The 24,218-nt window shown below is 45.4% G+C and overlaps 9 protein-coding genes across 9 annotated transcripts; 5 read left to right on the top strand and 4 right to left on the bottom strand.

The window, feature by feature from the left end:
- Positions 1–2,071: 2,071 nt before the first annotated feature.
- V1508DRAFT_457190 (fungal-specific transcription factor domain-containing protein) lies at positions 2,072–5,240 on the bottom strand. Its single transcript, XM_066942675.1, has 9 exons — positions 5,041–5,240; positions 4,815–4,912; positions 4,500–4,762; positions 3,937–4,446; positions 3,670–3,862; positions 3,471–3,620; positions 2,928–3,421; positions 2,655–2,864; positions 2,072–2,545 (listed from the first exon to the last, which is right to left on the bottom strand). The coding sequence occupies exons 1-9, from the start codon at positions 5,116–5,118 to the stop codon at positions 2,370–2,372; spliced, it is 2,172 nt and encodes a 723-aa protein (XP_066794163.1). The 5' UTR covers positions 5,119–5,240; the 3' UTR covers positions 2,072–2,369.
- A 483-nt stretch (positions 5,241–5,723) lies between these two features.
- V1508DRAFT_225185 (uncharacterized protein) lies at positions 5,724–6,474 on the top strand. The gene is made up of 2 exons (XM_066936281.1): positions 5,724–6,095; positions 6,155–6,474. The coding sequence occupies exons 1-2, from the start codon at positions 5,997–5,999 to the stop codon at positions 6,380–6,382; spliced, it is 327 nt and encodes a 108-aa protein (XP_066794164.1). The 5' UTR covers positions 5,724–5,996; the 3' UTR covers positions 6,383–6,474.
- A 359-nt stretch (positions 6,475–6,833) lies between these two features.
- V1508DRAFT_434161 (D-isomer specific 2-hydroxyacid dehydrogenase) lies at positions 6,834–7,166 on the top strand (the record flags this gene model as incomplete). The annotated part of the gene is made up of 1 exon (XM_066942013.1): positions 6,834–7,166. The coding sequence occupies one exon, from the start codon at positions 6,834–6,836 to the stop codon at positions 7,164–7,166; it is 333 nt and encodes a 110-aa protein (XP_066794165.1).
- Positions 7,167–7,503: 337 nt separating this feature from the next.
- Positions 7,504–9,107, top strand: V1508DRAFT_390116 (glycoside hydrolase superfamily). Its single transcript, XM_066937911.1, has 2 exons — positions 7,504–7,689; positions 7,743–9,107. The coding sequence occupies exons 1-2, from the start codon at positions 7,664–7,666 to the stop codon at positions 8,887–8,889; spliced, it is 1,173 nt and encodes a 390-aa protein (XP_066794166.1). The 5' UTR covers positions 7,504–7,663; the 3' UTR covers positions 8,890–9,107.
- Positions 9,108–9,788: 681 nt separating this feature from the next.
- V1508DRAFT_390118 (uncharacterized protein) lies at positions 9,789–12,755 on the top strand (the record flags this gene model as incomplete). Its single annotated transcript, XM_066937912.1, has 4 exons — positions 9,789–10,292; positions 10,347–10,456; positions 10,509–12,482; positions 12,546–12,755. 3 exons carry the CDS (start codon positions 9,789–9,791, stop codon positions 12,256–12,258), a joined length of 2,364 nt encoding a protein of 787 aa, XP_066794167.1. The 3' UTR covers positions 12,259–12,482; positions 12,546–12,755.
- V1508DRAFT_225282 (uncharacterized protein) lies at positions 12,642–15,670 on the bottom strand. The gene is made up of 2 exons (XM_066936282.1): positions 14,944–15,670; positions 12,642–14,877 (listed from the first exon to the last, which is right to left on the bottom strand). Exons 1-2 carry the CDS (start codon positions 15,428–15,430, stop codon positions 13,025–13,027), a joined length of 2,340 nt encoding a protein of 779 aa, XP_066794168.1. The 5' UTR covers positions 15,431–15,670; the 3' UTR covers positions 12,642–13,024.
- Positions 15,671–17,934: 2,264 nt separating this feature from the next.
- V1508DRAFT_358442 (uncharacterized protein) lies at positions 17,935–20,094 on the top strand (the record flags this gene model as incomplete). The annotated part of the gene is made up of 2 exons (XM_066937062.1): positions 17,935–19,836; positions 19,885–20,094. 2 exons carry the CDS (start codon positions 17,935–17,937, stop codon positions 20,092–20,094), a joined length of 2,112 nt encoding a protein of 703 aa, XP_066794169.1.
- A 1,088-nt stretch (positions 20,095–21,182) lies between these two features.
- Positions 21,183–22,180, bottom strand: V1508DRAFT_225441 (uncharacterized protein). Its single transcript, XM_066936285.1, has one exon. It carries the CDS (start codon positions 21,954–21,956, stop codon positions 21,294–21,296), a length of 663 nt encoding a protein of 220 aa, XP_066794170.1. The 5' UTR covers positions 21,957–22,180; the 3' UTR covers positions 21,183–21,293.
- A 737-nt stretch (positions 22,181–22,917) lies between these two features.
- Positions 22,918–24,115, bottom strand: V1508DRAFT_225425 (uncharacterized protein). The gene has a single exon (XM_066936284.1). It carries the CDS (start codon positions 23,905–23,907, stop codon positions 23,227–23,229), a length of 681 nt encoding a protein of 226 aa, XP_066794171.1. The 5' UTR covers positions 23,908–24,115; the 3' UTR covers positions 22,918–23,226.
- Between the last annotated feature and the right edge of the window lie 103 nt (positions 24,116–24,218).

The following is a 24,218-nucleotide window of genomic DNA, read 5'->3' on the forward strand; positions in this document are numbered from 1 at the left end:
TCGCTTGACAAAGTTTGAAGCCCAGCTCTTTCCAACGCGTGACGCGTCGCGGTCGCGTAGCAATCGATTAGCCATATCTTCAACACTAGATAGTCTAGGAGGAAATGATCGCGAATCTAGGTCGATTATATATCGGACAATGATTGCTTCCTCTAAGTTTGTAGGTTTTCGCGAATTGGCCGGGATATCGTGTCGTGATGGTGTGCCCTTCAAACGCGATCTCAGAGTAGATTCGCTGACAGAGTAGATCGCTGCGGCACGTCTTTTACTAAGATTGATGGCAATATTCAATCTGGCTTCGTTTGAAGTTGATTCCATTCTGTTTGTGGGAGAATCAAAGGTTTAAAATTGGACTGTGTCAATTTCTATGAAAGTGCGCAGCTCGCTTGGGTGCGCAGCTCGCTTATGAATTACGATACTGATTCCAGCTAGAAATCTATATTATTATACTAATCTGTCTAATTTAGAAGATTGAGAAATATGATATCAACTGGAATAAATTTATAGTATGTATGAGAAAGGTTTCATGATTGGAATCATGTCAAGATTGAAAAGAGTCTTTTCTTGGCATCAATATGAGTAAGGACGGCTTAAGCAGTATATTCAGGATGGGAACTGAGAGTGGATTATAATTATTGCTTATATCTGTGCTAATAAAACCATGCTTCTTTCAGGCCTAATCTATGTGGCTAAATCGGGCAATCTTCAATAATCTTGACTTGACGGTTTTGATCCCAAAGAGCATATTTGCTTCTTGACAGCTTCAGAAAGCGGTTGGGTGAATGAGGAGCTGGGATAGCAATGGCTAGTTCGAATATTTGATTAAGAAACTAGAAAAAGGTAGGATGAGGATATCGACTCTTGATTCTTGATGGCCACGGCTCATATCTCTATATGAAGTTTATAAACTTTGTCATTTGAATAAGATTTTATTAGGAGTCTTTCCTGCTTATACAATGCATACTTTATAGCATCTTGATGTATCCTTTTTTGCGCTGTTATATGAAGAAACTGGAAAGCAGGTCATCATCTAGTGAATCATCAGCTTCAATACTTAAAGCAGAAGATTGGAGATGTAGTTGATTGCTTCTAAAGGAAGTAGTTGTTGATTTTAATGATCAAAAGACTAAGAAGCTTAACGGTATGATGATGTCTCTTGCAGCCGAGCTAATTCTGCTTAGAATGTGTTGCTAAGGCCTAGAAAAAGCACTTATTAACGAGCAGAAGCGTCATAATTGGAAGAAACATTTACTACTCACGCTTCCTGGCGAGAACGACGGTGGTGCAATGTTTTTTAGTCCTCAAAAGGTTTAGCAAGCCCGCGATCTTCAATTTCAAAAAGATCAGGAGATTCTTGACGCATAGGCTTAAAAAGAGCATAAAAAGCTTCAACAACGCCTTATAAAAGAGAAAAAAGAGCGCTTGAAGGCTGAGAAAGCCGAGATTTGTCAAAAAAATCGAGAAATCCGTCAAATTGAGGCAGCAGAAAAGCAACGCCTTAAGGCTGAGAAAAACCTCAGCTTGATCTACAGCTTCAAAATGATATAAAATCAATTCCGAGCACTCCCGCGAAGCAAAAGAACTGCTTTCCAGCAAATTTCATCAAGAATGAGGCTTCTGAGGCCTCTGAGCGTGCTGATGAGCGTATTCCGACAATAAATTGTCGCGGTCGCCAAATACGCCTTCCAGTACGTTTTTGCGACCAATTGATTTGCCTAATCTCCGTGACTGATTTACTACTACTTCATAGATTTTCTAATTATTTAATACTATATGGTGTTGAAAAGCTTCAAAATATTATATTGTATACACTCATAAAATCGTACGGCAGATGGTAGCGTGCGGCAGTACTGTATACAACGAGCCATTCGTGTGGCTAATTCCCTTGAAGTCGGAATGATTGGAATCAACACAGGGTCAATCAGATCCTGCCTTGCCGTATGTGAACTTTTCTATATCTTTCCTGCGAAAGACTGACTTAACTTGGGTCTACAGTACACACAGATTTGGTGGAGTGCAACAGAGTGGGTTTGGGCGTGAGGGCTGCAAAAACAGGATTGATGAGTACCTGGTGAAGGCTTTGACTATAGGTGGATATTCCTGATAACTACAATGACGTAGACCAGTATTTTTCCCCTGCGGTTAAATACTTTCATATCAGGATACAAATTCAACAATGTCTCTGGATGTGGAATGCAAACACAAGTACTGCAACTAAACCCGGGCTTTTAGGGAAAGACAGAAGGTGACAAGAAAGTGATCTAAATCTCAGTGAACAACATTTGCTGAAATGAACTCAGCTTACATGAGCTCCACTGGTGCAGTCATAATGAGCTACCATTCCAAGTAGATGTTAATATTGTTTCTCCTCATTTTACAGCTGTATTGAAAACTTTTCCTAGAAAATCCAGGTCCTGATCAATCATAAATTCCCCTAAATCCATGGCAGGTAATGGGCTGGCGGATTGAGTATTAAGAAAGTCGCTTGTGTAGCCCGAGAGCAAATTCGACAGACCAGTGTTATTGAAACTTAACTGGTCCAGATCTATAGGGAACACGAATTAGTTTCTCTGACTTGTTTATCTTGATATTTGCCATTGCTCGCCAAAATCACGTCGATAAAAAAAATAGAAAATTGAGGGGGTTTGACATACTCAAAGCATTGAGCACCAGGGAAAGCTGTGAAAGGTATTCAATACATCGTCCTACGACACGATTTCCATAATCAAGTCGGTGCAAAGCTTCGATTGCCTTGTCAAGATAGGGACGAGACTCATCGACCACACTCCACGCTGACGGATTGGCTTCGCGCTCTCTGGAAGCAGCCACGAGGGAGCCGAAAATTACCAATGCAGCATTGAATACTTGCATATCGTCAGCGATCTGTTATGTTGAGGGTTGAAGATATTCAAGAATTCTTTACTTACTGTAATATAGTGAATAATTCCACGCGCCCAAAAGCTCGCGATGTGAAAAAGATGCTGTCGTAATGCTGTGGGCTATGGAGATGATGGAAACAGCCGATTCAACGCAATTCTGCACGCTTGCGATATCCATCTGCATAATGATACGTTTATCCTGGTCACACATATCGCCGGTGCTCCAAAAGGCTTCCAGGAAGCTCTCCAGTCGAGGTCGATGTAGCAGGATCCGTAGATTATGGTAGCGCATAGAGAGGACGATATTAAAACGATGAACGATGAAAAAGCGGGTATTCATTTTCGTCACATCTTCAGGGGTCATCAAGTCCAGTTGAATTTGCAGCCCTAAAGAAGGCAGGAGTTTAGTTCGCCATTGACTGAGCTGGTGCTGCCCATCGAGAATATGCGATATCCAGTCTGAGGTGCTGATTGAGCTTTTAAGACCAAGATTGTGTCCATAACATAGGTCCAACACTTTGTACAATATGGCATATAATTGTCTGGATAGGATTAGTTGCTATAAATAAGGGAATATCAGTCAAAGCTCACATTGCAGCAGCATAAAAAGTACCGTCAAATTGGGGAGAAGAAGCATTTTCATCGCCGGAGTTTAACATGTGGATATCCTTAGAAGGCGCATCTAATTTTATGTATGACTCAGGAATTGAACATGGGCGACCGAAAGTCATAGCGAGAGTTCTGACCCAGCATTAGTAAGATCTTTTCGAGAATCCGAAACTTTACTCACCGATCCAAGAGCACACAACCAAACCAGGTTCGTTTCCGAATTTCGCATTCCAGCGGAGAATATCCTTGATTTGCATCGGGCGAATGTAGACCTAGCTGATACGCCGCAGATATAGCTAGTCCATGGGTGGTCCACGCTTGAACTGACTTTTGGGTCCCTTGCAGATACTGCCCTAGTATCAAAAGATATTGCACTTGTTTTGTCATGTCAGTAGAGAACGGAGCGAAAGAAGCTTGGAGCACAGGAGAAATATTAGCCTTTACCTACCCATCTCAAGGCTTGCACTACGTTTGGAGTCTCTGTCGCAAAGACCGTTGGCTCTTTGATAATAAACATCAGACTCTTTAATGCGTTCCTCTGCAGAAATCTCATCTTTGGCTGACAGGCTCGCAGATATTGCGAGCACTATGTTAAATAGCCCGAGCCAAGTCCGGCTGATTTTGTTGAATCCTTCGCGCCGCATCTGACTATATGTCTCACGGAAAGAGAGTTCATGGATGAAAGGGAGTAGCTGACCTGTCTTCTGGAAATACTGGTCAATCAAATTCCAGGCCCGATCTTCTGGCGGTAAAGCATATATGTTCACGAGTGTCGGGGCGGGAGACAGGCCTGACATGGCCGCTTCTTCAATCGATGGCGCTCGCGAGCGGGTCACGTTCACGACGCCACCAGGCCTTTGTATTGGTGGTGATATTTCCAAAAATGATTCGCGGTCGGAATTCGCCATTGCCATCGCTCGAGATATGTATCCCATGAAGGCAATGTTGGATGAAGAACCTACTTAAAATCAACAATCACGTGAATCTTTCTGGTTGACGCAGAAGGCATACCGAAAAAGCCGCACTCTTCCTCGTCGGTAAATCTCATCGCACCCATCCCATCTATAGAATTCTCTGAGTTGTCGACCTCTCCCAGTACAGATACACTGTAGCTTCTCGGTCTGCAGGTGTTGTCGCGTTGCTGCTCCGGAGCTACAACTTCGGTTGGCAATTGTAGATCTGGGGTAATTACTGGGCCCTGCGGATGTGCTTGCTGAAGCTGTTGGACTGTTTTCTCAACTTCTCGTAATCTTTTTTCCAACTGAACGATGTACCTGACTTGATCACTATGCTTTCCACTGACTTTTAGGTGAAAAGAAAAGATACCTCTTGCCCACTGTAAGATTGTTCGGAGACCCATCCTCGGAATAGAGGCACTCGATTCGGAGTTCCTTGCACAGAGTGCAAGGATTATCACCGCTGCACTTTTATGATAGGAATCAGTATTCGGTCTCCAAAACATGCGAGGGAAACAAGGGAAATGGAAACCGAGCAGTTGTTGTAACATCTGCTCGACATGGGGCTGACTTTGCTTCAATCAATTAAAACATACTCGGGATTTCCGTTGGCGGCATGAACTGCAGGCAGAAGTAACCCTCCGCCGTTTAGGTTGCGGAAAGGGGGACGGCATTAGATAGAATCACTTCGTTGTCATTCAAAGTCGATGAATTGTACGAGTCTGCTAACTTATCCAAACTCCCACAAAAGTTTGGCAAGGAGATAGGATTGAGCGACCCAATTTATTGGGGTCAGATACGTGGGGCGGAGGATTTTGCAGACGCTCGGGTCCCTTGATGTAACCCTAAAGATTAATTTTTGCCGTACATTTTCTGGACGAGCCAAAAACTTAAATTAAAAAGTTATTGGTCGCATTTGATAAAAATACATTTTGATCGTGATGACGATATTGTATTTGCCAACATGACATTTTGTGACACCATTTGGGATCTGGCAATATGACATTTGGATCACGAAATTGCCTAAAGTAAGCTATCCTACATCCACAAATACCGCGACGAATTGCCAGCAGCGAGCTAGAGTTATGCCTCAAGTTAGTGCAATACGATAAAGTTTTTGCTTTAGTGGTTTGAACCTCTGAACGGACTTATGAACGGACTTTGGTATATATCTATGAATTAGATCTACAAAACCACTTTAGTCATACGATAGTGTTTGTGGACGCTCTAAAGTTGGCTTTAACCTGCAGTTACTTGGTCGGAATAAGAAAGGTGTAGGTCGAGAGGTTTGATTCTTCCAAAGTAATTATTATTCGTCTGTTATCTATAAGAATTCTGCGGAGGGCGTACAAAGGCTACTCCTATGACGGATACTGCTGGAAACTAACACAGCGAGCAGTATCCATTCAGCCGCGATGTTCAGAGCCTCTTGATAATATGTAATCGCGATGCCGCTGGCATATAAGATGGAAAGAACAAGGCGCCTACCACTGGAACGATGTGTTACTGCTCATTTCCCGCAGCGACATAATTCCTCTACTTGACCTTGTCAATGGTGTCAATGGGGAAGCCAAAGGTGCTCATCATCTCTGACATCACCGAAGAAAATCCATTGTACGCGAATCATTTCAGCCAGAAGTTCGAATGCATTGTGAGATAGCGATTGTTCTCTTTGTACAACAATATGTATGTCTAACTGCTGCTACCTAGAGATATCGGCCTACAACAAAGGAGCAGTACTTCGAAGATATCAAATCTGACAAGTTACGAGACATCAATGCTGTGTTGGTGATGTGGTACGCATTCATTGAGCTAGGAGCTACACTCGCAAAGATATCATCGAAGCACTGCCACAGACAGTTCAAGTGTTTGCTTTTGCCTCCGTTGGACACGACCGTTATGATGTCGACTAGTTCACTCGCAAGAAATTTATATTGACAAACAACCGTGGACTTGGATCGGTACAAGTTGCTGAGATTGCGATGCATTTGATGCTATCCACGTTCAGGTTCACCAGTGCGTTGGAGCACACGTTAAGAAAGTATAACCAGTTGAATAAAGCGCGTGGAGCGGCAAGACTGGAAGTCTTCGCGGAAGCATGCCCCAACGATTGTGTTGTAGATGCTGCGGCACTGCGACGTTATGAATTCGGCAGTGAGATCGGCGGTCGCCAAGCACTTAGCGCATTCCGTAAACGTTGTGGAATTCTTGGGTAATAGACATGATAACATAGTAGTACAAAAGTTCAGTTCTTGTGTTAATATGGATTCAGACTGGGCGCGATTGGTCGCGAAATTGCTTTCGAGCTGCGGCGTTCGGAATGTCGATTCATTACTATATAGGGACACCGCTAACGTAGGATGTGCTGTCACAATTACCGGTCCATAAAATGACGGCTTATCCCAGTGTTGGCGAACTACTCCCTAATTGCGATGTCCTCATTCTAGCAATACCGCTCAGTACCGAAACAAAGCACATTATCAACGCGCATTCGTTGTATCTCCTGCCTCAGGGTGCACGTATTGTGAATATTGGGCGCGGCGCACTTATTGACACGGCGGCCCTTTTAGCTGCCCTGGACGACGGGCACATCAGCGTTGCTGGTTTCGATGTCTATGAATGTGAACCAGATCTTCCGGATGGATTTGCGGACAGGTGGGAGGGATATCACAGTGCTGCCGCATATTGGGTACGCAACTGCAGAGGCCCTCACAGAAGCTGAGAATGGTGTCATGAGGAATATTGAAGATGTACTTGATGCTGGTTGTGGTATTACGCCTATTAATAAAATAGAGTAGTAGAACAGAGTAATTAGTGCGTGTCTAAGCGATAGAGGAACGGACGTAAAAATATATACACGGACTAGATCTACAATTCGTGTCTGTTCATACAATACTGTTTGTGGATGACTTGCAATTGGTTTCGGCCTTAGAGGAATCCTCTCATTGTTTCTGGCTGATATTGGTTGTTTATCATATTTATGTTCATTTCTTGTGTGGAATATTGAATGGTTTTGTTGCGCTTGCGAAGTAGTCTGAATTAAAATTCACTAACCGCCTATTCATCCCTCGGTCAAACGCGCCAATGTAATTGGTGGGCATTCAAGTTTTGGATAGCATCCATACATTTCATATATTTTAATAAGTACCTTTGTTTCTCTTTCCTTTAAAAGAGTTAACTCTATCAATATCACGCGACCGACTACTCAAGGTATTCAAGATGAAATCTGTTATTTATTTCGCGAAGTGAGTCACCATTATCCTAGCACTTGACATCTGTCGCTGACGAAGACGACTAGCTGGTCAATCTACGCCCGCCAATTCTTTGTCTGGAATCTTCCATCCACATATCTCACGCACATCAACTATGCCTTCGCAAATGTAAACCCATCAACTGGCGAAGTATACCTCAGTGACACGTACGCGGACACGGACATCCATTTTGCTGGCGATTCATGGAACGACGTCGGCATTAATCTATACGGCAACTTCAAACAACTTTTTCTTCTCAAAAAGAAACAACGCACGTTAAAAGTGTTGTTGTCTATCGGCGGATGGACTTATTCGGGGAATTTCCCGAGTGTCGCCGCGAGTGCCAGCTTGCGTGCAAACTTCGTGACCACGGCAGTGGCATTGGTTCGTAATCTGGGACTGGATGGACTCGATTTGGATTGGGAGTATCCTACTGCAGGCGAACAAGCTTCTAATTACGTTGAGTTGCTAAAGGAGTTGCGTGCTGGTTTGGATGAGTATGCGGAAAGTCTGAAGACATCGGCGGGGATCACTCCCACGTTTTTGCTTACTGTCGCGGCGCCGTGTGGGCAATATTACATTAGTATGCTAGATATCGCGGGTATGGACAAATATCTTAGTTTCTGGAACCTAATGGGGTACGACTTTGCCGGGTCATGGTCGACTGTCGCTGGCAATCAGGCGAACATATACGGTGGTGACGTAAGCGTCGATGCTGCCGTATCGTCATACATTGCGGCGGGGGTGGCCAAGAACAAAATCATTGTTGGCATGCCACTCTACGGACGCGCATTTGTCGGGACTGACGGTCCTGGGACTTCGTTCACTGGCGTTGGAGGAGGTTCATATGAGGACGGCGTTTGGGACTACAAAGTGCTCCCTAGACCAGGAGCCACCGAGTATCTCGACCGTGCCAATATTGCATCTTGGAGTTATGACGAGAGTGCCAGAACTATGATATCATATGACACACCAACGTGCGCGCAGTTGAAGGCAAACTATATAAAGAGTAAGGGACTCGGTGGTGCAATGTGGTGGGAGGCGAGTGGAGACTTCCCCGAGTCAAATTCGCGATGCGTTGAAGAAACCGTAGTTAATGAGTTTGGAGGACGTGGATTTTTGGACATGTTGCCTGGAAACTGGCTTTCTTATCCTGATAGCATGTATGATAACGTGAAGAACCAGATGGCCTAACAGTTCTTTACTAAACTCCCTTCGTGTCTGTTCTGTTTGTTCTGTTCGCTCTGTTCTGCTGATATTATCTTGTTAGTAGTGATATCCTGTGAATGTCATTGATAAATGATTTTTCATAACAAAGTTTTATCATTTCTGTTAACAAATACGTTCAGGGTTTTCATGATGATGTCCACATGTATGAGTACAATCAAAAGCATCACTGATATAAACAAGGCAATACATCATCATGCCATTCCATAGGCCACCATCCTTAATTCCATGCAGCCCCTAACTCGTTCCCCACGCACTATCTTGCTGACAGGTGGGCTATTACAATGTTGCTGCAGGTACGCTACTGCCGGAGGTTTTCACCCAAACTGAGAATGATGTTACGACGCATACTATAGTTGCATTTTGACGGAGGTAGTCCAGAATATAGTTGAGCACCTCATTATTAATATCCGCAGGTTGCCGCATTGTCGACTTTGCATGACCGCGGACTCGATCATTGAGACCGGCAACTTTGTGTCCGCCTATCCCCAAAGTCAATTTTAAAGAGTAGTCCGAATACTAAGGCTGACGAATGTAAGTCAAATTAGTCCCCAGCACTTGAGATTTTATATCATAACTTCGTTCACCGCAGAAAGGTGGCAGTGCAGAACCAGCCACATACTGCGGCTAACAACCATCAGCATTTTCACTGGTCATCGCATTTATCGTGTACATGATCGATTGCGAGAAAAGACGGCTGTAACTCAAGGACGTATGTGCTACATATAATTGACCGCTAATTCCACGGGATTATAACGAGAGCAGTTGTGAAGTTGCATCCTTTCAACTTTGGGGGTGGAAATTCGTGGTGGTCAGCCAAGGCCCTCTAGGCAGCATTCACATTCTTATCTCAAGTTTTGTCCATCATGGATCCAAATCGCGCGGGATTGCTGGTATTCCTGCTCGTTATTATGCTGCTGACGCCCGAATCTTCATCACCTGCACAGAAATCAGCTTTCCAGGAATTTCTGAGAGTACAGAAATCCCGACGAGATGTGCTACTGAACGCTACATTTGAGGATGGGCCTAGAGACTTGGAGGGCATCAGTAATCCGATTTTGCCGCCTGAAATCGATACGCGAGCTCGAGAATTGTGGGAGTCGCAGGTACCACCGGAGAACAAGAGTGATGAATTCTCATTTTATCGTAACATTACCGGTCTCATGCGCGGAGATTGGAAGAGACTTGACCTGGGGTTGAATGCAACTGAGTTGCCTCATTCGAGTGAATATGTGCCTCGAGAGCTCGTCAATACGACTGGAACTGTGATGTGGGAGTCGTCAGTCGATACGAGGAATATCACGGACAGCGGCGGTGTTCTGACCTTGGATATCAGTGAGAGTAGGTCCGGTCCGGTGCAGATTGTGGAGGTATGTTGATTAGATATTTTCGTTCACGGATTCGCGATGTTAATTTTGAAACAGGCCAATATGAATATTCAGAATGAAGTCGGGAAGAATGGACACGATATTCCACTTAGAGGTATTCATTTCGCAGATACCGGGAACATTGTGATGACAACTACATCTAAGAAGTAAGCTGGCCATGCAGTATCCTTTGAAACAAGCCATTCATAGGTTATATAGATTCGCCGGAATATTTAGTCTACCACATCTGACATTGACGGAAGAGCGGTTCAACCAATCTTTTACAACATTAGTCAAAGAAATCAACGCAACTATTGATGAATTAGAATCAATCTATCAGAGAGATATAAATCCGTCTTACAGTGGGCCTACCGGCTCCCCAGATAGTTGTGAATTTATAGTATATCTTCAGATCCACTCTAGCGCGCTTTCACCTCAAGAGTTGTCGATTATAGAATCTGAACTTCGGTTTCCCAAGGGGCAGCCGCATGAGGATATTCCCAAAGTTATACTATCGTCACTGATCTACTCGCCAAATTGTGGGTTAGCGCTGGAAAGTCGGTCTGTGGCTGGAGAGAAGATCGAGAGATATTGGATCCGAGCGAGTAACGCTGCGCAAATTGGCATTGTGTTGACACTGATACAGATATGGCTACTTATCAGGCAAATGAACGATACCAACACGCCTTCGATGGTGTCGAAATTAAGCTTCTGGACAGTCGCAATGATGGCTCTCGTGGATGGATATCTTTGCATGGGGTATCTGAGCGCCGCGATATTTATAGAGTCCACGTTTCTGCCGTTCATGACAGTTGCATTTCTATCATTCTTGTTGGTATCAGTATTTGGTATGCGGTATTTGATTTTAATCTACCGGATACAACGCCCAGAACACCGTGCTCAGCAACAACAACAACAACAACAGCAACAACAGCAACAACAGCAACAACAGCAACAACAGCAACAACAGCAACAGCAACAGCAACAGCAACAGCAACAGCAACAGCAACAGCAACAGCAACAGCAACAGCAACAGCAACAGCAACAACAGCAACAGCAACAGCAACAGCAACAACAACAGCAGCAACAGCAGCCACAACGAGAACAGCAGCAGCAAAACACGGCTCCAGAGCAAACAACAGACACATTACCATTGCCGGTTACAGCGAGTCCGCCAACGCCACAAGCGAACGCCGCCAATGTCACTCAAGAGGACGATGGACGGAGTGACGTGAGTCTCCTATATTCACGATTTTACTTTATCCTTTTAGGATTCATCTTCGCCACACTTAATGCATCCACGTGGCCAAAACCATTCCGACAAACTTTCCAGCGCACTTCGTTCTTGTTGGTGAACTCTTACTGGGTGCCGCAGATCTATCGAAATGTCATGCGCGGATGCCGACGAGCATTCAAATGGGAATTCGTATTAGGTATGAGTATTATTCGACTGGTGCCAATGCTGTATCTCTATCTTTTCCCGGGAAATATCATCTTCCATGAGGTTGAGCCAGTATGGGCAATGATCATTGTCGGTTGGGTGTGGCTACAGATCTGTACACTGGCGAGTCAGGAAATCCTCGGACCTCGATTTTTCGTTCCCGGAAACTTTTTGCCTCCTTCATATGACTACCATCCGCCATTGTTCGTACCGGATCTGGAAGGTGGTCTAAGGGACGACCAGACTACCGTATCAACAGATTCAACTGGTGGTGTAATCGTCGTCGGCCCAACCGACTGCGCAATCTGCATGCACGCAATCGAATTACCGCGTGAAGCTCATCGTGATGACAATGGTGAGGGTGGGTCCACTAGCAGTATATCAGTGTCGTCGCCCGCTGCAATATTAGCGAGGCGGGGGTATATGGTCACGCCGTGTCGGCACATTTTCCATACGCATTGTTTGGAGTCGTGGATGCGATTTAAGTTACAGTGTCCTACCTGCAGAAATGTGTTGCCGCCGTTATAATTCAAATGAGCAGTTTCCAGGGGTCTATTTGCAAACATTCTGTACATTTTGGTGTGAAAATTATACGAAAACTGTTCGTTTGATAGATGTTGCTTAAGGAAGGGTCCTAGTTCTGGACGGAGTTAGTCGGTAAATTTTGAGTTTGCATCAATAACTAGGTATATTAGGAGGTCAAATCTTGGTTTGGAAGAATTCGCGGATATGCTGGTTTATTTTGTGCGTCGGTAGGGTGGTCGAATATTTGCAGCTTACGGTTTGAGTGGAGCTAAATTGACAATCATTTGTAGGTACGTGTTTAGTGTAAATAGGAAGCCAAGAGTGCGCAACATTGGCGCTAGCTCAGGAGCATCAGTAATTTGGAATGTCCCAATATCAATTCATTCTTATCTATTACTTTGGCAATTTTGGCTTCACTCATCACAATGTTAAGCATATAATTAGGCAAATTTCCAAAACGAAATAAAAGCACTATGGGAGCATTACAAATTGAATACAATATCAAAAGTCTATATAACAAAGAGCAATAATAGTTTTAAAAAGTGCGACGCAAAATGATGAAAAAATTAACCCCTGAAAACCACTATCACCCCATCCAAAAGAAGAAAAACTCACAGTTATGCTAATCGACCCCCTTCCAAATGAAAAAAAATTGCGAACAGACAAAAACTTCAAGTACAACAAAATATTTTAGACAATATGACCACTGCTCCACATATCAACTTCAAAGGAAACTAGACCGTTATCTTCGTCAACCGCGATTTCATATTTACGAAGCCGAGGTTGGAACTTCACTGATCTCATTACTCAATACGCGCCAGTTCTCTGCGAATAACTCCGCATACTTCAAACGCTCCTGTGCGTAATCTTGGAACAATTTCGCGACTCTGTATTTAGTCTGCTGGAAGTACGTGAGCTCATCGCGCATGCACTCCTTGATCAACCATGATCTCGTATGCTGTTCTTTAATTGACTCGCGATCCCTCTGGATTGAGATTTGCATACGGTCAATGTCGGACTGTTTAAAGTCTGGCCGCCCGCGCATACCGGTAAGTCTGGATTCGTTGCTACTGATTCTCCTCTCCAAGTATGGGATTGTGTTGACATCTAACTTCTCCTGGCGGTCAAAAAGCTCCTTGATGCTGATGAGTGTGTCGCGATGGCGCTTGAAGTCTTCTAAAACTCCAATTTCCCATCCACGCGATTCATCCTCAAGCAAAGCTTGTGCGTTGTTCAAATACTTTGAAACATTTTTGATACCGTCATTGATCAGTGACAGATCATTAGTGTCAACAGAGTACGTCTTCTGCGTCACATCCTGCAATGTATTCAGGGACGTCGCAAAACGCTGATGGTCAACAGCAACGGACTCTTGACGTTTCTCCATTCTGTCAATCAGAAGACACAAGTGCGTGTAAAGCTCAGCCTCCATTTTAACGCCACTCTTGACCTCCTCCCACCGCTCCGCCTCGGCAATGTTCCACGATTCAATCAAACCATCCGGTAACGAGCGACCCGTGAATTCATCCTCAACTGAGACTGCGGCCTGCTTTCTCCAGACGGCAAGTTCGGTCGGGACAGATAAGAACATGACTACAAGCTGTTCGCGACTCAGGACGGGGTGTTTCGCAAGTTCGTTAATAAATCGTGAGAGTCCACGACGACGACGCTCAAGGAAGAATTCGTCGGAAGAGAGATAGTGACCGTTGACTGCGAATCGCTTGGGCGGCAACAACGGCAAAATGCGGAATGGATATCGCTTTAATAAGCAGTTGAGGAGCCACACAAAGTCGCTGTATCGTCTCACCACACGGTAACCTCCACGAGCCAGAGTACCGTCGGCACCAGGAACTGCCGCGCCTTCGAGTAGATAATTAACATGACGGAAAATAAAAACGCCTTCCTTTTCAGGAATGATAGAAACACGAATTCGATCATGTTCATGTGCATCGTAGTATGGCTGAGCGCGAGTGTATGGAAAATTGGGAACTGGTGAAACGTATGAAGAGCCATTTCCCTCCTCGTCCTCATCGGCATCCGAGTCATCGTCCTCGACAACAGTAGCGCCCGGGGTGGACTGTGGAACAACAATTGGCTCATCACTATAGATTTGTGTGCTATGGGCTGGTCTAGCGAGATCATTGTAATCAGCACCAAGAACAGACGAATAATTGGAATTGTAGTTATCGGCGGTATAGTCATTTGATGCGTAGCGATTAGAAGAACGATTATTGGACGCGTAATTGTTAGAAGGATAGGAATCAGAGGAGTATGCATTGGAGGAGTAATTGTTCGATGAGTAAGCGCTAGAGTAGGGAGCAGGTGAGATTCCGTCTTCATCGTCGTCATCTTGAGCAGCCCAAGGATCTGCGACGGGGATGCCGGGTGGAGAAGAAGGTGATGGTGGAGTCATAGCAGTGGGAGGAATGCTACTGTTGTCAGACTGAGGGATGGTCAATGGTGGGACAGAAACTGGTAGTGGCCTGGTGGGAGGAGGAGCATATGTCTGACGTGATATTGTACGAGCAGGAGCAGGCGCGACAGGTACAGTCTTCGTGACGGGCTTGGGTGCGGCAGAACGCCCACGAGTAGTACCAAACCTCAACTTCGTAACTGGAAGACCTTCACGCGTAACGTGTTAGTAGCCTCGAAATTTGTTCTAACGAATAACAAGCGGTTGTGACGTACTGTATCGACGCGAGTCAACTGCGTCGAGGTCAAGGTCATCTTCACCGTTTTGGAGAAGACCAATCAAGGCCATGGCCACACACCAAGTACCACGGTCAATTCTGTTATCAGTCTTGTTGCGAATAACAAGGTTGATAATACGATCAGCATTGGGATTGTTGGACAGACCGGCACGGTCAATGGCATTCCGCACATTCTCGACGGCTAACACGCCACCGACAGGATTCTCTGCATCGAACGAGTCGTTGTACACCTGAGGAACCTTTGTCGGATCCAGCAGACTGGCGATAGTTGGCTTCTGTGAAGCTCGCGGAATAGGTAAGGACCATGGGTCGCTATCATTGCCATCGAACAGCCGTCCAGAGGACGACACGGTTGACCTTGTGGTGGCCATCGACGACCGCGGAGTTGGTTCGGGGTCGCCAAACAACGATGACCGTGCGGTAGTCGTAGAACCACTCTCGTAGTCGTCACCAAACAAAGACATGATGCGTCGATGAGCAAGGTCGAGTGGTAGAGACGATGGGGACGAAGAAGAACAGATTGTGTAGAGAAGACGACGATTTTTGGATTGTGGAAGGCAGCTGAGCCATCGCCCCGATGCGACGGCCGCGTTATCACCGCCAGCCCACTACCAATAGCCGAGACCTTGCTCTATCTACGCAACTGCCAAAACAACTGACCTGATGACAACCAATTCAAGCCACCGATGATCAATGCTCAGTGTCATTCATTACATTACTGGTGTCGTCTAGTGATTAAATATGTATATGTTATTCTGTATTCGGCTCTGTCCAATTAACAATTGCTATTGATGGCTCGTCAAACGTAAATATATTCTACATTGCTGCACTAGTGACTATACTCGAGGCGAAGAACTATAAGTGATTGTGGGAGCAGCGCCGACTACCGGAATATTCAATTTTCGAGAATAATATTTTGTACTGACTGTGATTATCCGATGCGAAATGAATCGATCTCAGGGCGCAGAAGTTAAAGATTATGCTGCAGGTGCAGAATTAAAGCAAAAATATTCTAATAATTATTCACGTGGATTATTGGAGGCGTTTAGTTATATGCACGAGACCCTCAGCCATGACTCGACAAGAAACTTGATCAGACAGCTTTGCGCAACTCAGAATATTAGACAAACTTGTCCGTAGATTGCATAAATTAATATTACATAGATACACAATGACGAGTCGTCAATACTGAAACCAGTATATCCTCAAAAAAGATGGCTTAGCAGCCAACTGCCGATTCTAAAGGCCTAGCACCAAAATCTCAGGAATTCGTCTTGAATATTTCACTGTCACCGATTAAGGCTCTCGACTTTGAGCCAAACCTTGGGCACTATTGCTTGTTGTCAAACTGCAGGTTCTACTGAGAACCAATTAATCCCTGGAATTGTCGTAGCCGGCTGGATCCAAATCCACAAACTTGTACATGTTGCCGAAAAGCCCTAATCCAGCAGCGCGTCGCGTCACTTGCAAGACGCGAGGCAAGTCAGTCGACAAACATTTCTCGTCGCTCACAACAACACGTCCCAGAACGGTCACAAGTTGGCATAAGACGCGTCCCAGTATTACTGCTACTATCGTACACCACATGCTGCACGAGTAATCGGACTTTTCGAGCTCTTCTTGCGATGGAGGCCAAGAAGCTAGGGCCGCGACCGTGGACATTGGTGCAGCGGGGAGTCAATGTCATAAACACGGATGCGTCACCGTCGATAATTCTCTCGAGACGGAGGCATGGAGTCCGTAAGATTGTCGAAGCCGACGGATTTGAGTCGGACGAGATGGAGAGTGCGGTTGTTGGATCACCAACGCGAAGTATCAGCAAGGTTGCTAATGATGTGAATAAGATTATAGATGAGAATATTGATGACGATAAGAATACTTCCAATTCCCACGATGGAGTCACAGCAATATGTGATATAGTGGACGAGATTGAGGATGTGCTCAGTGACGTTGAACAGTCTGGACGCAGCAACATGGTCGGATTGACGCTGTCACGAGTATTGACGCGCGACGACCGCGCGATTGTCCCCGAGCAGTTAGATGACGATCCAGTTCCTTCCATGTCAGATGACTCTTTGGATGAAGTTAAGCTGGCAGGTCACAAGGGGAAAAAGAAGCGTGCTCCGGCAAAGAGATCAAAAAATTCAACCATAGGCCACTTCGAGTCGGACAAAATCAAGGGCAAGCCTGCAAAGAGGACCAAAAGGGTCTATCAACCGTCTAACACACTCTATAAGCTTTGGAAGTCCAGTGCCCTAATTGATGTATCGCCGGTCGATAGGAACAATGACTCGGCCGCTTCTGGATCATCGTCCCCGTCCAGTATGTCTCCGGAATCATTGAGTGAGGCAACAACCTCCAACCGACCAGCACATGTTTCTCCCGGACTAGTCAAGCTAAAGGTGCCTAAATCGTTTTTAAATGAGATAAAGCTATCATCTCCGTCATGTTCATTAATGAAGGCATTACATGAGCTTCCGCAGTATCCATCGCCGAACAAGAAAAAACCACGAAGGCAAGAGTTTACACTAATGTCTGATAACGAGGGTGATATTGCACGATTTGTTTCAAAGCGACAGTCTACGCAATGTGACAAGGCAGCATCAGTCGTGAAGTCATTAGATGGCAAAAGCGTATCTCCTCCCACGCCGCCCCAATCGATTTCTGAAGAGGACAATGATTCGGCGGATGCTAGTACAATTGTCGAGCAAGGCAAGCCTTCGGATGGGATAATTTCTAGTTCTGATTCTGTCACTTCTGCATTGACGGTGGGAGAGAAGCCGAAGAAGCCAATACATCCATTTTTCTTGAAAAAGAAGCTAAATTTTCTCAAGCATCTTGACGTTTCTGCAGAGTTAAATGCCACAGGGGGGGTTTTATCGACAGCTGCTCCTGTTGCGAACCCACCGACGAAAATTGTACTGCAGACTAATGGCGTCAAGCAACCAATTCATCCATTTTTTCTGGGATGTATGTATGCTGGATATCACGAATTGCATGCACTAACGTGGCAGCAGCTAAAGCAATATCCTCAATCACAAATATATTAGACGATACTTTGCAACAAAGCGACACCTCAGGCTATGATACGGACGCTGTGAATTCCTCATCCTCATCTAAAGAGAAGAGAATTTCTGTTGCATCGAGTTGCGGACAATTGACTGGATCATCGACTGACAATCGGATGCTCATCAATGCTATCCCTCCTGATTGGCCATCTCGGATAAATCGTCACGTTATTTATAAAGATTCCACTGTCATAGGTCTCTCACAGTCTCGAAAGAGCTCGCAATACTCACAGTCTCGTCTCCGGAAATTGAAAACGACGGCAGTTCATATTCCAAAATCAGAAGATGTAGTCAAGAAACGGCTATCCCGTCTAAAGCTCAATGACAAATGCGGTGACAAACTTCTTCCGTTCCCAATACGCCATGTCCTGAAATCAGGCGACTTACAAATCCTTGCACTGCAGCATGTTGATATATCGCGACATCCGTATCTGGAATATCTCTACCGCGAATGCTTGCCTCACCAATGTGCGTTCGACAGAGCCGATTTCGAGGACCAAATGTGGAGCGCCAAATATTCACCGCAGCGAAGTATTGACGTTGCAGTGCTGGATGATACTGCTTTGTTGGTTCGAAAATGGCTATCTGTAAGGATGGACGGTGTGGTGGATAGGAGCAAGGTTTTGAGAATTGGGTGGATGAAGAGTATGCAGAGGCGACAGAAACAGGATGATTTGGATGGGTTCATATGCTTTGATGAGGAGGGGGGACCTAAGATCGAGGTTGATCCACTTTCGTCTTCTGAAGATGACTATGAAGTATATGCAGACCTCTCGATGCAGACGACAAATACCGCCGACAGAGGTTCAAGTACTGAGGATGACCAAGACAGAGTCGAAGGCTACAAGCGCCGAAAGGTACGCCGATCGAAGCGCCAGCAAAGCTCGACAAGACAAAACCGAGTATCACGATTACGACCGAAACCTGAGCGTCCTAGTCGGCATTCAAACGTCCTCATTCTCAGTGGCCCGGCATCGAGTTTCAAGACTGCAAGTGTCTATGCAGCCGCTGCCGAGCTTGGATATTTCGTGTTTGAGATTCATGCCGGTCAGAAACGAAGCGGGAAGGATATTCTGGACCAAGTGGGAGAAATGAGTCAATCCCATATAGTTCATCATAAATCGAGCGTTCCAGGTAATCAAGACACTCCGGTCTTCAAGCAGAAGAGCTTTCTTTTGGTGGAGGATGTCGACACAATTTACGAGGACGACAAAGCATTCTGGTCGTCCTTGACAAAGTTCATTGAGACTTCCAAGCGCCCGGTTATCTTGACTTGCACGGATAAGAGTCTTATTCCAGTTGATCTGCTTGAAGCGAATCCGGGAAGTCTTATAGAATTCACACCGAGTAATCTGGATATCGAAACCGATATGCTGTGGATGATTTCGCTGTGCGAGGGACATCTTCTGCCAAAGCCAGATGTGAGGGAGCTTTTGCACTGCGTCAATGGCGACTTACGGGCCGCATTAGCGCAACTTCAGTTTTGGTGTCAGATGGCGGTTGGGGACGAGAGAAAAGGGCTTAGTTGGGTGTTGATCCCTTCTCGGGATCAAAAACACGAGGATTTGAGAAAAACAAGAGTCATTAGCGAAAATACTTTCACGAGAGGACTTCTACGTCACAGCTTTGACTCGAAATCGCTGTCTACGATTGAGGACTTTACTGATGATCGCGTTGCTATGCTTGATGCTCCAATTTCATCTCGCATTACGAACATCAAGCATTTGGAGACGGTGTACGATTTGTTGTCGAGCGCGGACTTGTGGCGGAATGGCATGCATACTGCATTCGAAGTTCCTCTAGTAAGTTGTTGTTGTACCCGGTCCTGCCACATGATACTAACGTCCAAGATCCCCGACAGCGAGGAGCAATTTGCTGACCCATGGCAGCCAAGAGACATGACTCTTGGGTGTCCAATGGTAGCCTCTGAACTTCAACGGGTAGTGGAACCTTATGATTATGAACTCAGCATATCAGATACAGCGGAGACAATTGCACAATCATTCTTAGATTCACGGGGGCTACGCATTAGTATTTTGGATTACGGTTATGTACATTAGTAGCATATTTCTGTATTTGTTATCCATGATATAGGCATAGTGCATCTATCTTCCTGTGTCCTCGCTGTAAATATGCGAATGTGGAAATGAAAACCATGATAAAGGCTCCGGAACGCCAAATACCCGATTCATTACCGCTTTTGCACTCTATAGAAAGAAATCCGAGATCGTGTTCTATTACATTGAGGGATCTGGTCATTTTTCAGTGTCGGGTGCATCAGTTTGATAGGCCCGAAATTGTGGATTACACTAAGCTTGATTTCATAATTATCCGCAGGGTAATGCAAAGCTGGGTGTTTTTCACTCTGATGCACCTAGTCTATCCATCTAGTCTATCCAAAGCAGGACATCAGTTTTAATTCTGGAGCACTAGATTCGGCATACTTGGCTCAAAGTCATGGCACAAATCGAGAAATTCTCAGCATATATTTAGAGAACTACTGAAGGTTACAGGGTCAAGAGTTAGACGTTAAAGGTCTAGACTACTTCTCTAAAGCAATAGATGAATTTACTGGTGACCGGGACGACCTTCGTAACATCGCTATCTTGGACACTTTGTATAGGAACAGTGCTTTACGCAGTATCCCCCATCCCTCCATGTGAGGCCGCTGACTTTTATTCCGGGGCGATGCTTCTCAACTGGCGCTGTTAGCTTCTGCTTTACCAAATACAACTGACGACAAATATTCGCACATCTACAGCAGTTAATGCTCTTAGTTAAAGTGAAGTCCCCTTGGCGATCGATATCAGGACACACAAAGCATCAGTCGATGTGTACCCTAGCCCTATCCCTCCGCAACACATATGATATCTGTGCCCGTATGTATATAGCGATGGTATTAAGCTCTTAATATCAGATACGGCAAAATTACAAGACAGCTCTATTTGTCCTGTAGAAGGTCTCACTTGCATGCCACAATGGGTGCCCGACCTGATCGTAGAAATTATTGAAAAGTCGTGTGTGCGGTTGTTCCACATAATTCACTGTCAGATCACAGGCCATAACTGAACTTTTATTATTCCGAACTTTTTGTATCTACACTAATAAATCTAGTACCGTATAAGTAAACTGTCCGCGGGAAATAACGTCAACAAAGCCAAAGAATACATGTAATCCATTCAACACCATAGACAATACGCCAGACTCTAGTAGCAATAGGGCCAATAATAAATCCTATAAATTCCAAACACCCATATCCTTACGTCCGACTCCGCGTAGTCCTACTTTGGTCGCCCCAACTCGTTGCCGAGAATAACGTCCAATCGGTAAGTTCTTCGGTAGGAAAAATAGCCTCAACGGCGCCGTCTTCGAAGTCCCACTCATCTTCCGACGCGCCTATGCGACTCTCGTCACCTTCGTCTTCGTACATTGCTGAGAAGAAAGCATTTCCATTACTCCGTGTGGATGTTAGAGTACTATTTCTCCTTTTCAATGTGCTAACTGCTTGTCGTAACCGCCGGTTCGGCACCGATGGCATCCAACTAAACGTGCTATTCGACCGCGTTGACGGAGATTGCTGCAGGAGTTCGAGCGAGAGATCCCGATGTAGATGTTCTTCTTGTATTTCATTCCCAGGATTGCTTGCGACCCAGTCTAAGTTGGCCTCATGGTTCGAAGAATAGAACCGAATTGCGCGCGTGACTTCCTCGTCGCAGTCTGGATCGGCGCCTCGAACAAGGAACGTTGAGGTGGCGGGTTTTCCCGGCGGAGAGGAGTGCCAGGTCGAAGCTTCGAGGGGCGGACTTGTTGGAGGGGAAGTACGTGACATGAATTTTCGTAGAATAGAGCGGGAGCCTGTGGATGAAGACATATTTCGACGTGATAACTTTTGACGGAGTTGAGTGAATCCGACAAAGCGCATTAGCGAACAAAAGACCAACCAATTGTTGTACCAGCGATAGTAGGCTGCGATTGCGATTGAGTGGGAAATAAAACCATGCAATAGAAGACAGCGAACAGTAGGAAAGACATTCTAGTAGGTGTAGGATAGCACACAGAAAATCTGTGACAAGCAGAGAGATCGGCGCGTGCAAATGGAAGTGAGGTCGCACCAAAGACGCTTCGGGGACAGACGTAACACGACCGTCATACAAAGATACCTAGCGTAAATCCGGGGAAATGGGCTCCATCTCGACTTGTGAATTCTTGCAAAGAGAACACCAATACAGATCAGATAACAATTGCAGGCAGTTGTCGACAGCAGCACTAATTGATGAGGCGGATGGAGTGGAGTCCAGTATGGGGACGCTATGGACGCTTTGAATCATAGCATATCGATGCGCTGACATTGGCAGTTCAGTTCCTCTTCGTCATAGAATCCTTATAGCAACATTCGTACGTGGGAGATAGTTCAACATCCTCGATTTCTGTTCTTTGTCGAGGCGTGGTAGATAACTGTCAGGCATGGGTCGTTTCGTGAATTTACTTACACGACCCCTGGGCCAGCACGCTCCCAACGTCACGATTGAGACGTTTCCACAATCAACTAACACAATCACGTTTTTGATATCCATTCATCGAATATCAAGTTGCGGCTGATGATACTGATCCTGACATTCGGTAGACGGTATTAAGTTCTGCATGGCTTGTAGGTTGAAAACGGAGGATCGTCTACCTGCCGTATAGTACATGAATAACCGCACAAGTGCTTAATAGGTTTCAGAGTTGACAGAGTTATGTAGTCCAGATCTGGACATGGTTGAGAGTGCAACTGCATTCAAACGGTCGCTATTGTTCGACACTTGTTTTTGGCAATAACCCAGCAACGAAATGCGGTAACTTGCGAGCACCATTTACTATGCGATAGAAACAATATATGAAGGACGAGAAGAGAGAGATTTATATTATTAGATAATGGTAATAAGGTCAGCAAACATCAGACACGATTAAACGCCAAAGCCTAAAAGCACACCTCCGCCTTCCCAAACGCCACAAACCAATCATACATATCCAAGGCAATAACTGTCCGTCGAACATAAGCAAATGGTACACACTCCTAGGCAGGTAATGTTACACCATGTTACACAGCTTCGCTAATGTATTACTACGCATGGCTAATACACCACATTCCCAAGAAGCTGTGACGCGTTCTGGGAATTCTCCTGGCCGAGATCTGTGTAGCAGCCACATAACTATCTGTCGCTACCGCCGCAAAAGTTACTGAAATCGTTAATGTCCGTATTTTCGACAGTATTATTCAATTCAGCGGAAATATTGATTTCGGCAATGGGTTGCAAGATTGCGCGATCGATAGGCGACCTGCGCATGATCCTCGCTTCGTATTTGCGGCGCTTGGGGCATCTAAGTTCTTGCACTCTGGGCCATTGGTAGTACGGGACGATGTGGCAGTAGTTGCCAAACAATGAACTGCGATGACGTTGACGAATGGGAGTGTAGTAATGCCACAAGTACTGTGGGTATCGTTCAGGCGTGTAGAGTGTCACCTTTCCTGACGAGCGAGTGAATTCGGAATTGGCCGTTGTATAGCGAGCGTTCTGGAGATATAGCTGTGAAGAAGTGGGCGCGCGTCTGTAGGCAGATCGATCGTCTGCAAAAGAAGTGCCTGTGTATGCCGTTGCGGCCCACTGATTCCCACCAGAATGAATACCGTCGTATCGTGTATTTATAGCCGAACCATATAGATCATTGGAATGATCAAAATAGTCATCGTCGAGCTCCTCATCCCGCAAATCCACACGACATAGCAACGGCTCTAGCATATGATGCTCCTCATCTGCCACACAATCCCATACATTAGCATGCTGAGAACCAGTGAAGATACTGAAAAAGCGGATCAATTGGTATGACGGCATCTCCGTAATTTACGACCTAATTAGAGAGAATAATAGACAACTAGCACAGAGCAGGAGGCTAACAGGAGCACTCGTCTTTATAGTTCGCCAATGTTGAACATATCACGCTCGGCTTCGGCTCTCTTTCACAAGTCAGGACCTCAACGCGACACCCTCGCACAGAACATAACTATTTCAATGCAGCACGCTGGAGAATGAATGAGAATGCAAAACTGTACGTAATGGCGGTATCCGCCCGTCTGCATCTGACGAAGCACGCGAATTAGTGAATATCCGTCCCTGCCGCATCGATTAGTATTCGTTGTTGTGCT

This window comes from Lipomyces doorenjongii, assembly GCF_038497915.1.
Source record: "Lipomyces doorenjongii strain NRRL Y-27504 unplaced genomic scaffold V1508scaffold_50, whole genome shotgun sequence".
Classification (NCBI taxonomy): Eukaryota; Fungi; Ascomycota; class Lipomycetes; order Lipomycetales; family Lipomycetaceae; genus Lipomyces; species Lipomyces doorenjongii.

Coding starts and splice junctions, on each gene's coding strand:
- V1508DRAFT_457190 (XM_066942675.1), bottom strand. CDS start 5,118: ATGCCGTCCCCCTTTCCGCAACCTAAACGGCGGAGGGTTACTTCTGCC. Junction 3,863..3,936: donor TAGTGCAAGCCTTGAGATGG/GTAGGTAAAGGC, acceptor TGACAAAACAAG/TGCAATATCTTTTGATACTA. Junction 2,865..2,927: donor GAATTATTCACTATATTACA/GTAAGTAAAGAA, acceptor ACGATATGCAAG/TATTCAATGCTGCATTGGTA.
- V1508DRAFT_225185 (XM_066936281.1), top strand. CDS start 5,997: ATGGTGTCAATGGGGAAGCCAAAGGTGCTCATCATCTCTGACATCACC. Junction 6,096..6,154: donor GCCAGAAGTTCGAATGCATT/GTGAGATAGCGA, acceptor GCTGCTACCTAG/AGATATCGGCCTACAACAAA.
- V1508DRAFT_390116 (XM_066937911.1), top strand. CDS start 7,664: ATGAAATCTGTTATTTATTTCGCGAA. Junction 7,690..7,742: donor TCTGTTATTTATTTCGCGAA/GTGAGTCACCAT, acceptor GAAGACGACTAG/CTGGTCAATCTACGCCCGCC.
- V1508DRAFT_225282 (XM_066936282.1), bottom strand. CDS start 15,430: ATGTCTTTGTTTGGTGACGACTACGAGAGTGGTTCTACGACTACCGCA. Junction 14,878..14,943: donor AGTTGACTCGCGTCGATACA/GTACGTCACAAC, acceptor TTACGCGTGAAG/GTCTTCCAGTTACGAAGTTG.
- V1508DRAFT_225441 (XM_066936285.1), bottom strand. CDS start 21,956: ATGCGCTTTGTCGGATTCACTCAACTCCGTCAAAAGTTATCACGTCGA.
- V1508DRAFT_225425 (XM_066936284.1), bottom strand. CDS start 23,907: ATGCCGTCATACCAATTGATCCGCTTTTTCAGTATCTTCACTGGTTCT.